The 15,328-nt window shown below is 43.1% G+C and overlaps 1 protein-coding gene and 1 long non-coding RNA gene across 4 annotated transcripts in view; one reads left to right on the top strand and one right to left on the bottom strand.

Annotated features, from left to right (window-relative positions):
- LCP2 (lymphocyte cytosolic protein 2) overlaps window positions 1-15,328 on the bottom strand; it is a 45,669-nt gene that overhangs the window by 3,581 nt on the left and 26,760 nt on the right. For all 3 annotated transcript variants that reach the window (XM_049647796.1, XM_049647797.1, XM_049647798.1), the window contains 10 exons: window positions 14,008-14,074; window positions 13,819-13,902; window positions 10,393-10,418; window positions 10,263-10,282; window positions 10,059-10,166; window positions 8,175-8,218; window positions 5,140-5,269; window positions 4,308-4,357; window positions 739-836; window positions 54-131 (listed from right to left, as the gene is read on the bottom strand). In XM_049647796.1, the coding sequence (XP_049503753.1) occupies window positions 54-131; window positions 739-836; window positions 4,308-4,357; window positions 5,140-5,269; window positions 8,175-8,218; window positions 10,059-10,166; window positions 10,263-10,282; window positions 10,393-10,418; window positions 13,819-13,902; window positions 14,008-14,074 (705 nt within the window). The remainder of the gene's footprint in view (window positions 1-53; window positions 132-738; window positions 837-4,307; window positions 4,358-5,139; window positions 5,270-8,174; window positions 8,219-10,058; window positions 10,167-10,262; window positions 10,283-10,392; window positions 10,419-13,818; window positions 13,903-14,007; window positions 14,075-15,328) is intronic.
- On the top strand, window positions 1,273-10,991 carry LOC125934428 (uncharacterized). The gene is made up of 3 exons (XR_007461384.1): window positions 1,273-1,941; window positions 2,454-2,665; window positions 9,861-10,991. It is a non-coding gene; the product is annotated as an uncharacterized LOC125934428 (long non-coding RNA).

Raw genomic sequence — 15,328 nt, 5'->3', positions numbered from 1 at the left:
TTCTCCTCCCATTAATATTTATAACTGCTTAAAAATAAACTTTGGCACAGTACCTGGTTTATCTTTCTAAGAGCAGCTTCCGCCTCTGGTCGGGTAATATAAGAAACGTACCACTCTTCATTTAATGAGTTCTGAAAATGTAAATTTTTAAAAACTGAATAAATTTTGCAGTTATATGTGTAAGCGAAAAGAAAAGCCTCCAAGTAATCATTTTCATAAATCACCACCTCAATTCCATGAGCTTTGAAACATTTGCTTTCTTAATTTGAATATAGAATCACTTAGGTGGGGCTAAATAGAAGATATTTTGCATGAACTGCTTTTTATCATGGTTGTAAAGGTAGTTGTGAATAAGCATTCCGTATATAATGGAACCTTTAATCAGGAAAGATAGAGATGTATAATTTCTTCAGTTTACTGTAGTATATTTAATAAAAAATTGGGGTTAATGAGCAGTTAAGTGACTTACTCAAGGTCATAAACTAGAAGACAAATGAAGAATAGGATTATTTTTCTCGTTAAATACAAAGCACACATTTGCTATTGGAAGAGCCTGGAAAAATACCAAGGAGAAAGAACATATTTTTCATTTGGATCCTCCCCTTTAATTTTTTTTTTCACTAAAAAAAAATTAAAGGTAATGTAAATAATAATAAAAATACAAAGGAGTATACAATGGGAGCTTTGGTTATTTGCTGGGGAAAAAATAAAATAACACGAAAACATGTGCTTTATTACCTCTTCTTCCCCAGGAGACCGTGGTCGAGGAGGTTTGTTTGGAACTGGTAAGGAAAAGTTTCTGCTTTCAGTTCTGGGAGGTGGTCTATTGCCAAGGCCTTCAAAAGTATAACATTTTGAAAGTTAATTTGCTGTAAGCTATTTTTCATTTTCTGTCATCACACATTTCCCCCCTAAAATGCCCTTGCAATTGTTCCCAGCACTTTAGAAACAGTTTAAAAAGCCATAGCTTCAAAAATAATTTTCACCTGTTCAAAACCACAAGGGCAGGGGGCCTGGGTGGCTCAGTCGGTTAAGCGTCCCACTTTAGCTCAGGTCATGATCTCACAGTTGGTGAGTTCCAGCCCCACATTGGGCTCTGTGCTGACAGCTCAGAGCCTGGAGCCTGCTTCAGATTCTGTGTCTCCCTCTCTCTCAGCCCTTTCCCCCGCTCGCACTCTCTCAAAAATAATAAATAAACCTTAAAAACACACACACACAAGGGCTGTTGGCTGTGCAGGCATTGTTCTGTAGACATACCAGTGAAACTTTGAGAATAGTTCCACAAATGTGAGTGATTTCTTACACGGGAATGTTATATAATATAAAATAACTAGTCCATTAATGAAAAAGTCACCGTAGTTTAAATATAATCATCACATTTTTCAGATTTTACAGACTCCAGCAATCCAGAAGGGGTTCCCAGCCACTGATAGGATGATAATGCAGTAATAAAGATGATTATGTTCTCATTGTTTACACAAAAAGAAATGTAAATTACCTAAGACAAAGTGAAATTACCTTGAAAATACTGTCAGTTTCTAGAACCAGTTTGCTACCTACTGTTCTTTACTGAATTTTCTAAAGAGGTAGAAGTGTTCAGCTCTCACAGAAGCCTGATCAATGAGGAAGTCTTTGTTAGGCACCTGTAAACTTCCCTAACATGGTATTTTCTCGTTTACGGTTCCCCGAAACTTTCTGAGGGTGTTTCCTAAACTCAGGAAAGGTTTGATTGTGTTGATTTGTAATTGCCAAGGCTGTTTTCTATATGCCAGGACAGCTGTTAAGAACTGAAAAATTGTGTGAGCCAAATGTTCTCTGAATTATTCATGTGTCATTCATTCATTTATTCAACAAATATTTTTTCAGCACTATGCTGCCCAGGCCTTGAGTAAGGCACCCGTGGACCCTTCCTTTAATCTTCACAGCAACACTGCAAGACGGGTATTCCCTTCTTTTTGAGTATGAGGAAACAGAGTCTGAATGAATCGTGTGCTCCTAGCGGCAGAGTCAGGACTTCAACCCATGATTCCCAAACATTACTGGCCATAAGAATCCCAGGGAGAATTTGAACCACCCAGTCTGCATTTGACAAGCACTCCAAGTGGTTCTGCAGTGGGGTTGTTCTGCCATCCACAATATGCCTGCCCGGGTTGCTGAGCGAGGAGAATTACATGGGAAGGGCTGAAGTGCCCTGAGCCATGCTGGCATAATTGTTTACCATGGCGTTCATTGCCTCCTTCTAAATAAGCAGATCAGATGGCCCTGAACTGTTGATCTTCCTTCTTAAGTCTCCCATGGCCTAAACAGATTTTCCCTATCCCCACCTTCGCAGTCCAACATGGCAGGGGCTTTTATACTGTGTATTGAATGAATGCAACCTAACTGTATAGTTAACAAATATAACCAAAGCCTATCCTGCATGGAATTATTCTCTTCTACTTCTGCATTTGCAGGTCAGCACCATAAAGTCATATTTGCAGCAGACAATATACTACTTTTTATTGCATCCACACACTGCCCTTACTATTGAGATCTTCAAGGGAGCTGGAGTGGGTTTTTGGCTAATACACAGACCATTCTATCTAACACTGGAGCAACCAATGGAGAAGACTGAGGACCAGGTGTCCTACCTGTCTTAGGGGAAAAAGGATCAATTTTGATTAAGGTAAGCATTCCTCTCCAGATCATATTACTATATTATTTTATCAAGAATCCCCAACACCAACCCTAAAACTGGGTGTCTGTGGAACTTACTTTGAGAGACACGGCTATAAGTGAAGTGTCTGAACCTTAGATGCCTGCAGAAGCCAGGCAAGTAACACAATGTGGGTTCGCAAAACGCAGTGAGTTGTGGACACTATGGAAAACAGCGAGACGTGAGGGCAACGGCAGAAACCACATAGTAGTCACTATACCCTCAAATGCTTAGGAAGCATTAAAAACATAATGGATTTCATTGGTGTCAGCAATAGGATCTCACACATATATGGGATAATGTATTCAACTGAATGTAATAGATGTGCTCCTAAAAAAAGTCTTCACTCTTGAGCAATGATTCAAGTACTAATATGCTTTTCTATTTATAACACACACCGGTGTTCTAGAATGTATGTGTACTATGACCAAAAAAGGGGGGGAGGGTTGTTCTTCACAGCATTTAAAAAATTTTCAAGTCAACCTTTATGGGGGCACCTGGGTGGCTCAGTCACTTAAGCATCAGACTTCAGCTCCAGCTCATGATCTTACAGTTCATGAGTTCAAGCCCCATGCCAGGTTCGGTGCTGACGGCTCAGAGCCTGGAGCCTGCTTTGGACCCTGTGTCTCCCATCGCTCTCTGCCCCTCCCTCCCTCCTTTTCTCTCTCTCTCTCTTTCAAAAATAAACATAATCTTTTTAAGTCAACCTTTAAAAATCAGGTAATTTCATATTAAAAGCCACACTTCCAGTATTTCTTGAAAAAATAATCAGAAAATCTGGCAACGCTAGGCAAGTTTCCTGGAATGAAGAAAATCTATTTACTAGAGCTGGGTAACTTTCCACAGTCATTTGACACTCGGTCATTCAAGAAACATTTTTAAAAGTCCCTAGCATGTGCCAATCACTTGCAAGTCCCTAAGGCTAAAACAGAAACAGTCTAGTCCTACCTTGTAGGCCTTTGCTGCTACTCAAAGTGGTCCATGGACCAACAGTATCAGCATCACGAGAACTTGCTAGAAATGCAGAATCTCCTACCCTACCCCAGACCCACTGAATTAGAATCTACGTTTTAACATGATTCTCAAGTCATCTGTATTCATACTGAAGTTTCAGAGCACTGTCAGCAAAACTTGTCATGGACACCAGAGAAGGTATTATTCACAATGTAAGTCTCATCCAGACTTACTGAATCAGAATCTTGGGGGGGTTGTATTCTCGTAATCTGCATTTTAAACACGGTCCTCAACACAACTCAAGGGTGGACTCATTATAGAAACCTAAAACTACAGAGCAAGCCAAGCACTACCCTGAGCACCATGTAAAAAGAGCAGGGAGGAAAACCTCTATGTGGGAAGACGAAGGCCAAGGCTGCCTTTCTGAGGTGGGGTGTGTGTGTGTGTGTGTGTGTGTGTGTGTGTGTGTGTGTAGCATCCTCGCATTCCAACAGCCCTTGGCACACCACAGAAACTGAATTAAGTACTGAGTGAGAAAACAGATTTTCCAGCTTTTAGGAAATAACCGAACCTTTGCCCAAAGGCTTTGGGACAGGTTAGGAATCCAGTCATGGAGGCATGTTGCCTGGAGTAGGTCACTAGAGCCCAGAGTACAAACCTTGAGAGAAGTATGGCGGCAGGGAGGCGCTCTGCGGAAAACCACTGTTACTGCAGAGACAGAAAAGAACTGAATTGAGTTGCGCTGGGCTGAAGAGGCTGATGGGGAAGGTGGGTTAGAGAAACCCGCCGACAATGCTGCTTCCTTCATGACTACTGCCAGTTCTCTCTGTAGCTGCGGCAGCTGAGCAAAGAGGAGGGGCTGGTGGGGCACATCTCACTACTACCCCAAATTCTAGCAGACTCCACCAGCCAAAACAACATAACCTGTAAAGGGTATTGGAAGGTTGTTTTTAAACTTGGCTGTTGTTTTTAAATTTGGGTGCCTGGGTGGCTCAGCCGGTTGAGTGTCTGATTTCAGCTCAGGTCATGATCTCACAGTTCGTGGGCCCTGAGAAACACTGTTGCTATTGAGAAAGTGGGCCTGTGGGGACAGAGCCTGTGCAGTGAATTCGCACATCAGCTAGGTCCTTGCATCCACGATCTGGATGAACTCCAAGCACCTAAGTTAATTGGGTTTCTCGAGTGTTCGTTTTAATTCACCAAGTGAAAACATTCCCTTGAAACCCTGCCCAAGGGTCCATTCTGCCTCAGTGACCGTGGGGTAGTCAATTCTGTATGCCTCCAACCCCAAGCTCAGAGACTCCAAGAATAACAGTGGATTAACATGTGTGGGTCCTTATGCTCAGTTTGATTTTGTTCCTGAAGACCCAAAATGTTCTGGCCTGACTACCACTGGCTCATTTCTTTCTTTCCCAACCCACCAGACATTAGTTCTTTTGAGTGGACCTGGGGGTGATGTTAAGTTAGCACTGAATGACGTTACCACAGACCTTTCAGAGAATGCTCCCGGCATGTGAGGTGATGGGAGGGTGTGCTTGGGCGATAGCTTGGCAGATCTGGAAGGAAAAGTATTGGAGCTCATGGAGAGCATTGTGGGCTGAGGCAAAGGTCTTTGATGCACTGTGGGGGAAAAGGAAAAATAAAACAGCTTGTCAGCATCCAGGTGTCACAGGAACATTCCAGAACTGCTCCCAAGTTAGAAACTGCTAGTCCACAGAGAGAGAGAAAAATCCAAAAGATCCAACATAATTAGGAAGTGGTACAATGGAATCCCAACCCCAGGACTTTTCTAGATGACTTACTACCTTAGAATGCATTAAAATGTTGCCATTCTATATCATTCTCTATAATATGCATTTATTTTATTTTTTCATTTGTGAAACACTACCTTGGCAGAAAATTGTCATTGGAAACCATATGAATTTCAGAAATAATTCACAAGTTTTGTTTTATGTAAGCCAAATTTTATGCTATCTCATTTATCTGCAGTTAGTGATCCTTTCCTGTGTTAGAAGGCATAAATATTAGCAATTTTTCTATCAAGCCATATATGCAATTTTTAATTTTGCTGTACTATTAAGCCATGTGCACCATTACTTATGAAAGTAACAGTTCTCTTTGGGAACCCAGACAATTCCATTTTGTTATAGTTATGCTGTATACCAACTGATCTATGTCTACTTAACACAAATTTAACAATTATAATTATGTCTATGGGGCTTCTGTACTAAATAATTCCATGTGAATTCTGGGCAGAAAAATGAAGGAATGAGTTATAAGTTATAAGAAGGCTTTTCTGAACATACCGTCATCTTCATCCTGGTAAAGGGGGAAAAAAAAAAGGTATTAATCTATCATCAAAACACAATTCCTAAAAGAACTGCATTTCTCAATCACATAAATGTCTCTGTTTCTTTCTTTAGTAGTTGTATGACTCCATAATATATTGTGAAGAACAGTAGAATTTGCTAAGTGGTTCATAATTTGTTAATACAAACAATCATTAAGGACACTCTAATCTGAGACTCTCCTTACACACTTAACACAAAATAGGTTCTGAGGTGCCCGAGAGGGCCTAAAGACACAGTAAGGATGGCAGTATCTACGATGTACCTCAAAGATTTACACACGATATCTCATCCAATTCTCCTAGCAACCCTTTAAAAATTCAACATCCTCTTTGTACAAATGGAAACGTGGTGCTCAGGAAGGAGTCCTAACTTGCCAAGGGTTACAGAAATGGATTGGACACCTGATATGTCTAACCCAAGGCTCAGCCTTCTTTCGGCCACTCCCCTTAAAAGCAACTCCACCTTGCATATCATGTGGCTTACAAGGCGTGTCTACGTTGCTCAGCATTTATCTCCAGGCAACCTGCGAAACAGGCAAGAGAGGAGCTATTTGCTAGACTCTCCAGATGAGAAATGATGTTTGGAGAGGTAAAACGATTTTGCCATTGACTAGCAGGCCACACCTGTCAACCTGGACTTGTTTTGCTAGGCCAGCACACTGGAAAAGAAAAACCACCTTATTCAAAGTGTTGTTGCAAGTATTAAGTTGGTTATTACATGTTCCTGGTATATGTGGAGTGGTCAGTAAAAGTTTTCTGTCATGACTCCTACCATTGAGACAAGACAAGAAGGATCACAGCCAGAATCACTCATCCCATTTGGCCAACTGGGAGTCCCAGCAAAGGGCTGCATAATTAAACCCACATGGGCTCAGGGAATGATGAAATCCCTCTTTAACACCATGGCAACCATATCTTGTTTCTTTCTGCAACTCTCAGATTCTCATGGCATGAGCATCAACCCTTCCCAACCCTGGGACCCTCAGGAATATAAAGTTACCTTCACTTACAATCTTGTCCCCTTTTTGTCCCTTTGTCCCTTGGCTCTGCAACCAAGCTGTTGTCCTTGCTGTCCCCATAGGGTCACCCACCTGCCTTTGCTCAGGACATTCCTGAGGCTGCAATGCATCTCGGCTTTCTCTTAGGATGATTCTATTCTGTGCTCTCCCCATCTTCCAATGACACCATAAATCTCACCTCTAACAAGTCACTTCTACTCCTCAAGCCCCATGGATCACTTTCTTCTCTCCACCTCTGGAGCTTATCCCATGATCACATGCTATTGTGTGGGGGTCTGTTGTGTGTTGTGTGTGGGTCTGCATGTCTCTCATAGCTTAGCACTTTATCCCAACCAGCAGAGTATCTAGCACAGAGCTGCAAGATAGCAGGCACTTGTGGGCTGAGCCCTTGAATAGTGGCAGGGATGTGATCACCTTCAGAGCGCTTATAGCATAGAGGAAATCAGACAGACCTGGATTCCAATCCTGACTACTTACTAGCTGTGCAACTTGTGATGAATATCTCACCCCTTCTGAGCTTCGATTTCCTCATAGTAAAAAAGAAATAATGATTCTTCATAGGGTCGTTAAAGGCAAAACATGTGTGAAGCTGGGATGACCAACTGCCCCAGTCCCTCTGCCCCGCCTGAGACCGATGGGGTTTCTGGGACATGAGATTTTCATTGCTAAAACTGGACATAAAACTTCCATTGCTATTTCCCAGGCAAATAGCTCATCATCTAAAAGTCACTAGCTTGCCAAAGTGCACTTAGCAGGAATTAAATAATTGGTATTACCTCACTTGTTCAGGTCATGGGCTTATTAAAAGGGAAAACAGAGGCCTTGTCAACTTTGCTGTGCGGCCCATATTCTTGGGCACCCCTCCTTTTATCCTTCCTTCCAATCACTGTTACTTTATCTTGTGAATTACCACCTGATGATGGGGCTGCAATGAATCCAACCACCCCAGGAGCTCTTAGAGGAACAAGAGCTAAGCAGTGCAGCACTGTGGGCAGGTGGAAAAGATGGAGACCCCACAGGCACCAGTATTTAAGGGCCTACTGTGCGCAGGCCTTGCTCCCTGTGCTGGGCTTCAATGAAGTCTGAGACGGGCATGGCCCCCACACCCCACAGAGCCTGCACTGATTTTCCCTGTGCCAAGCATTCACCAAATAACATTTTGTACTTACATTCTCTCTTCTGTCGGGTCCCCATCCATGCCTGAAATGAATTAGGGCAAAGAAAAACGACTGAGCATGAAGTTTCAGCGAGCCAGCCTCAGAATACAGATGGTTTCACTTACTCTAATAATGAGAAATCAAACCCACTGAGCTGTGATAAAATGAGAAGACAAACCCCCAGCAGAAGAGCAGGGGAGCAGAAGTGGAGGGAAGGTTTGGTGACTCAATGTTCTGTCACTATTGCGAGCTGAGCTAGGCAAACCTTTATTCTTTCAGCTACCGCAGCAAATAATTACATATATATAAAAAAGGTTTAGTCAGCAAACTAACTCTTTAGCAGCTATTAAATTTCACCGAGTAGATGTTTCTCCAAAAGCAAATGAAAACATCTTAGGTAATATTCTCCTTTGCTGATGTTTTAAAACAGCCATCTCAGGGCTCACCCTTCGGTGAAGGGAAAACAGCTGGAAAATGCTAGTGCTTTGGGACTTTTCCCAGATGCACGAGCTAGTCAGACAGATTTGGTGACCGCTGCCTTACAGCTATGGCAGGCAGCTGTATGCCTGTGCCCACATCATGTTCGCCTCAGAGAGGGGGACGAGAGAAGGAATATATATGTTGATCGTCTCCCATCTGTCAGATGCTTCATATGTCATCATCCCATAAAGTATTTATTTAAAATTTTGATATTTCGTTCATGATTGATATTTTTTACACACATTGCAATTTTTAAAAATATTTCATTAGGGGCACCTGGGTGGCTCAGTTGCTTAAGCGTCTGACTTGATTTCAGCTCAGGTTGTGATCTCACCTTTTGTGAGATCAGCCCCACGCTGGGCTCTGTGCTGATAGTACGGAGTCTGCTCTGGACTCTCTCTCTCTGCCCCTCCCCCACTTGCGCTTGCTCTCTCTCTCTCTCTCTCTCTCTCTCTCTTTCTCTCTCAAAATAAAGAAACTCAAAAAATATTCCATTAAAATATTAACTTGATGACTGAGGGTTTTTTTGTATTTTTAAAAAATTTTTTTTTTAACGTTTATTTGTTTTCGAGATAGAGACAGAGCATGAACGGGGGAGGGTCAGAGAGACAGGGAGACACAGAATCTGAAACAGGCTCCAGGCTCTGAGCGGTCAGCACAGAGCCCGACGCGGGGCTCGAACTCACGAGCTGTGAGATCATGACCTGAGCCAAAGTCGTACGCTCAAACGACTGAGCCACCCAGGCGCCCCTGAGGTTTTTTTTTACTACCCTCTAGCCCTGACTCTGATTTAATCATCACACTAGCCAAGCAACACCAAGTTTGAATCCTGATGGGAAAAACAGAAGCCTTGGCTATGCCCTTGGTAAGTGGTAAGGTTAGGCCTGACCCCAGATACATTTATGCCATTTGGTACATAGGTCCCAAAAAACTATAGTAAATTTAGAAACATTAGAGCCAACTTCAGTATTCTAACATTATAAAATGTGGTTGAACAGTGGGGAAGACACAGTGACTTAAAAACTTCTCCCAATTATTTCCTGTTTGCTACTGTCTTGAAAAATAAAGTGGAAGGTTCAGTTCCCACATACTGAGATGGAAGGAAAACACGAGCATGGTTTTGGCTGGTTGAGGAGAAGTTCTCCACAAACAGCAGTCATTCCCGTCCTTCTGATGGACCATCTCTCCACTCCTTTCTTTGCTAGATCACTATCATTTGTCTTCAGAGGGACCCGGAACTTTACATCCAACCTGAAAAGCCAGAATGCCTCAAGCCATAGTAGCCAACAGTCCCCTCCTCGACAGGAACACCTGTGATGTCCAGTTCCGTTATAGGCTAATACCAGGCAAATTACTGGCATCACCAGTCTGAACGACAAACTCAAGCAACAGAAGACAAGTACCTTGGCACAGGTGGCTTCTTCCCTGGCAGGGGGCTACTTCTGTCATGCCTTTCGGTGGCTGGTGGTAAAGGAGGCTTTTGCATCTTGGGTAAGTGCTCCCCGAGAGGCCTGCAGAGTTGAGAGAAAGGAGGTGTGGGTAAGAAACTGAACTATTTCTACAGCATATACCGTGTACCCTCACATGGATGCAACAAGGCACCTTACCTTCCCACTGGAGCCGAGGGCTGTAAAACAGGAGGGAAGACATGTGAGTGTCCTCAGTACTTCTCAGAACAAAGACAAGATACAAAATAAAACAAAAATGAAGACAAAACAAAATAGGGAAACAGCTTACCTTGTCAGGAAACGCTGGCTTCTTTCCTGTAAGTAACAAATAGCAGGCAGACCTTGAATACTTTATCAGCTAAGCATGAAGTATTAAAACATAGTCTGGGCGGTGGGGGCAGGGGCTCCGGGATGGCTCAGTCAGTTGAGTGTCCAACTTCAGCTCAGGCCATGATCTCACTGTGTGTGGGTTTGAGCCCCACATTGGGCTCTGCACTGACAGCACGGAGCCTGCTTCAGATTCTCTATCTCCCTCTCTCTGCCGCTCCCTCCCTCACGCTATCTCTCTCTCTCAGAAATAAACATTAAAACACAGTTTGATGAAACCATAAATACGAGCGCCTGAGGGGGCTGATTGGGTTTAAGCATTGAAGAATCATAGACTTTCAACCTGGAAGATCCCGATATAGAACAGCTAATTTTACAGGCTTAGAGAAATTAAGGGACTTGCCCAAGATCACACAGAGTTGTGTACATACAAACAGTATTTTGGATTCTGTGATTCTTTTCAACATTTTATTTTATGTAACCGATGATAAGAAGGATTAATGTCTCTTGGGGATTTTATGCTTCTTTCACTGACTAAATGTTTTGTTTTGTTTTGTTTTGTTTTGTTTTTGTATAGCCTATGTTTATTTCTGTATCTGAAATAAACCTATTTGCCATGGAGGGGTTAGTTTTCCTCCAATCCTGTGGTACATTTGACATTATATAAAGTATTACACTTACTTTCTGGAAAAACGTTTAGTTTGGAGAAGAGTATTTCAGGAGAGTCTCCTGGTAGAGTGCAAATCATTTTGTTTTAATTTTGTTGGGTTTTGTTTCTTTCTTCCTTTTACTTTTCTCTTGGAAAAGATGGCATGCAGGCTGAAGAAATTCTAGGTGAATCTGAGAACTCTGCATTGCAAAGTTATTCAAAGCAATTTATTTTTTTCTGTCTGAAATCCCTTCGAGTAGATTATGTCCTATGTCTTCAGTGCAATAAAAGTACCATTTAACTGTATTCAACCAGGTCTACCAGCAAATTCTGTATGCCTTGAACAAGTTACTTAAGGTCTTTGAGTCTCAATTTCCTCATCTGTAAAATCAGGATTATAGATCTAAAATGTATAGGTTTGTTGTTAGGAGCGGGTGACAATTTATATGCAGGGTCAGGCACCTGATACATGGGTGCTGACAACTGCTAGATAGTTCTTTCTTTCCCTCCCTCCTATACCTCTGCACAGTTAACACCCTATGGTGAATGATGATATGATTTTCACAACTTGAGGTACAGCCCAAGCCATGAAGAAGTCTTAAGAATCTTGTCCTACTATGAGGAACTCACTGCCCAGGGGTAGGCTGTTTTGGTGGTTATAAGAAATGTGTATTATTCATAAAACTTTGCCTTAGGATGAAAACTCAACTTTACAGGGTTATCCAGAAAACCTATATTTATATTTTTAGGCTTAAGTAGATTTTCTTTAAAAAAAAAAAAATATCTTCTGATTTGTACAGATTCTCTGGGCACTGTCTCTGTTAAGAGTCTCTCTCTCTGTTAAGACTCAGAGCACTGTAAGAGGTTAGTTCTCTCAAAACATCATGAACAAGGAAATAATTCAAGAGTAGGTATGGTCAAGAAAGGGTGTATTTAATTTTTTTTAAAAGAACCTTTTTAAGGGGCGCCTGGGTAGCTTAGTCTGTTAAGCATCCGACTTTGGCTCAGGTCATGACCTCTTGGTTCGAGAGTTTGAGCCCCGCATCGGGCTCTGTGCTGACAGTTCAGATCCTGGAGCGTGCTTTAGATTCTGTGTCTCCCTCTCTGTTCCTCCCCTGCTTGCACTCTGTCTCTCTCTCTCTCAAAAATAAAGATTAAAAAAAAATTTTTTTTAACGTTTATTTATTTTTGAGACAGAGAGAGACAGAGCATGAATGGGGGAAGGGCAGAGAGAGGGGGAGACACAGAATCCGAAACAGGCTCCAGGCTCTGAGCTGTCAGCACAGAGCCCAACGCAGGGCTCAAATTCACAGACTACGAGATCATGATCTGAGCCGAAGTCGGATGCTCAACCGACTGAGCCACCCAGGCGCCCCAATAAATAAAGATTTTTTAAAAAAAATTTAAAAAAAGAATCTTTTTAAAAGATAACCTTTGTTCAGGAGGTGACTCTGAAGGATTTGATGTCAGTATTTCACTCTCCTGACGCTTTGACTTACGGTCGTAAGCACACCTAGAGACTGAAGTTGAAGCTCTCTTCCTTTTCACATAATTTGAATAGCCCTGTGCAGCAGACCGCTGTAAACTCAAGTAACCCACACAGTTTCGCATGAGTCATCAGAGCTGTGGTGCAGTTCAGGGAAAAGCAGCAAGCAGGAGCCTCATATCCAAGAACTGAAATTCATTTGTGGACAGAGAGGAACCTTAGGTTACAAAAGCCTAAATGCCTTGCTCAGAGTGCAGGTCAGGAAGGTTGAGTGGGGCTGGGATTTGGGGCTCCTTGTCCCTCAAGGCTTGTAGCTCCTTCCCCAGGACCCCCTACCCATATCAAGGGAAATCCAGGGTCTCCAACTACAGCATGATGCGGTAGAAAAGAGCACCCTTCATTGAAGTCAGAAAGACATAAGTTCAAATCCTGAACCTAGTTATGTAAACTTGGAAAAATTATTCAACCTCTCATCATCTACAAAGCAGGGGTCATAATACACCTCCTTTGTTGGGTTGGTGTGAGGATAATGTAGGTAAATTATTTTTGGTAGGTAAAACACTTGGCCCATAGTAGGTGCTCAATAAATGGCAGCTAAGTTTTAGAATTGAATTGAAAATAGCTTTATTTAGAGGTAGCTGTGATCCAAGAACACTCTAGGTCAATTCTGGAGGAAAAGGACTGTCGGATACCCACAGTTGGATCAATTGCACGTGTACAACAATAAATAATCCTTATGTTTGAATAGCACCTTAGAGTTTTATAAAGCAGTTCCTCCTTACAGAACAGCCACCTGACAAAGAAGAGGACAACTCTGAAATCCTATGGTCCCTGTGGTCAGTAAGCTGCTAGGTAGCAGCCAAGGCAGCTGACAACAGCTCTCCCGGACCTCCTGTCTCTGCCCAGTTCCTCCCCCTGAGCTACGAAGCCCCCTGCACCATCTGTCAGGAGGACAATGAGATATGTGTACACATCACACCCATGAAGAAGCAGGCCTAGCACAGGGCTGACAGCAGGAGCTCTGCAGTCAGTCTGATCTCCACTTGGGTCTCTACCTCCATCACTTGGTGGGTGAGTGATTTGGGAAAGTTAACTCTTTGTGCCTCAGTTGCCCCATCTGTGAAATGAGGACGATTCTAATAGTCCGGCTTTACAGTACCCTTATGATTGCGGGGGGACATGTGTAAATCACGCCATAAGCACTCTATACATATTGGCCTCTGTTACAATGCATCGAATAGAGTGATACAAACCTAGTGTGAAGGGCTCTCTGTCAAATGGGGCTAATGAACGATCGAGGGGAGGTTTCGTGCTTCTGTCTATGGAAGGAGCAGGGACTGGAAGGGAAAAAGACTGAAGTCAATTAAAAGAAGAAGGCAGCTGGCTGGGGGTGAGGGAACGGGTACTCTGGTGGGCAAGAGAGGAAAGGCCCCCGTACTTACGCTTTGCCGGTTTATGGTTTCTACTTCTGCTAGGCTCTTCGTGGTTGGGCTGGGGTGGGGGGAGTGGCTGTTTAAAAAAGAGCCACATGTTAGGCAGTATCTCATGATGACACATCCACAAGTCCTGGTGGCCTTATCCCCCCAAATCTCACTCTGCTCACTTTCTTTATCTCCGTTTCTCACCTGGATAGTAGCCTGTTACCTGAGCTCTCCATCCCACACTCTTCCATCTGGGGTACTGAGCATGTCACTCCCCTGCCAAGCTCTCGAGTAGCCCCTATCATACTGGGAACACAGTAGCAACTGGCCGTGTGCCCTCACTTCCAACCCCCTTAGACTCCTCTCTCCGGTGCACACTGGGCTCCCACTCTAAACGTCTTCTTGTAGTTCCTGCAAAATCTCAAGCTCATGCCTTCTTTCTCATCTTGGTATTTGTGTTTTCCTCTGCCTAGAATTCTCTTTCCCCAGCTCCTGTCACCACCGACTCATTCTGTCCAGCTCAGTGTTACCTCCCCACCCATCATCAAGTTATTGGGTTTTCTGTCTTCCCTAACCACACGTTACTACTCAAATTGTCTTGCGTATACATCTGTTTACTTGTTTAGTATCTGCCTCCCCCTACCAGAATTGAACCTTTCTAAAAGCAGGGACCTTATTTGCCTTGTTCATGCTCTATTCCCAGCAGCTAGAAGACTGCCTGGCAGAGACTAGCGGCTAATCTTTTGACTGAATGAGTGAATTCTTCATCCCAATAGTGAAGGTGGATGCCTTCAGATTTCAAAGCAAAATGCATTTGTAGATCAATGTAGCTCTGAGTCCCCTTTGCAAGAAAACTGCACGAACAAGAAGAAGCCATCTATGCTTGGATGAAAGGTCCCAAAGGTGGTGTGGTCTGCCTTTTGAGCTTTGGGGGAAATACATGGTCTTCCTCCCACTAGCCCTGACACTTTGACATTTGCCACCGCTGTTAAAGTGCTCAGATACCTTATGAAGAGAACACATTTCCAGCTATTGACACATTAGCCTGAAATTCTCTGGGTGTCTCTTAATTGGACCTACAGGACCTGGGACTGTAAGCTTGAAGAAAGAGGAAAGGGGGTTTGCTGCCCCTCTCTTTACTCCTGGGTTCATTGCATTGTAAACCGGTGGAATTTCCGCCTTCTGCCAGCAGGTGGCGCAGGTCTCGCAGGCGAGAGACGGCGCCAGGGACCCAGGCAATAGCAGTAGGGGCCGTAGACTTAGCCTAGGTCCTTCAGAGTTTATTTCACAGTTTATGTTTATTTCAAAGGTAGGAAATAATAGCACAATGAATAGTAGAAGG

This window comes from Panthera uncia (assembly GCF_023721935.1).
Source record: "Panthera uncia isolate 11264 chromosome A1 unlocalized genomic scaffold, Puncia_PCG_1.0 HiC_scaffold_17, whole genome shotgun sequence".
NCBI lineage: Eukaryota > Metazoa > Chordata > Mammalia > Carnivora > Felidae > Panthera > Panthera uncia.
This window is presented reverse-complemented; position numbering and strand designations above follow the sequence as displayed.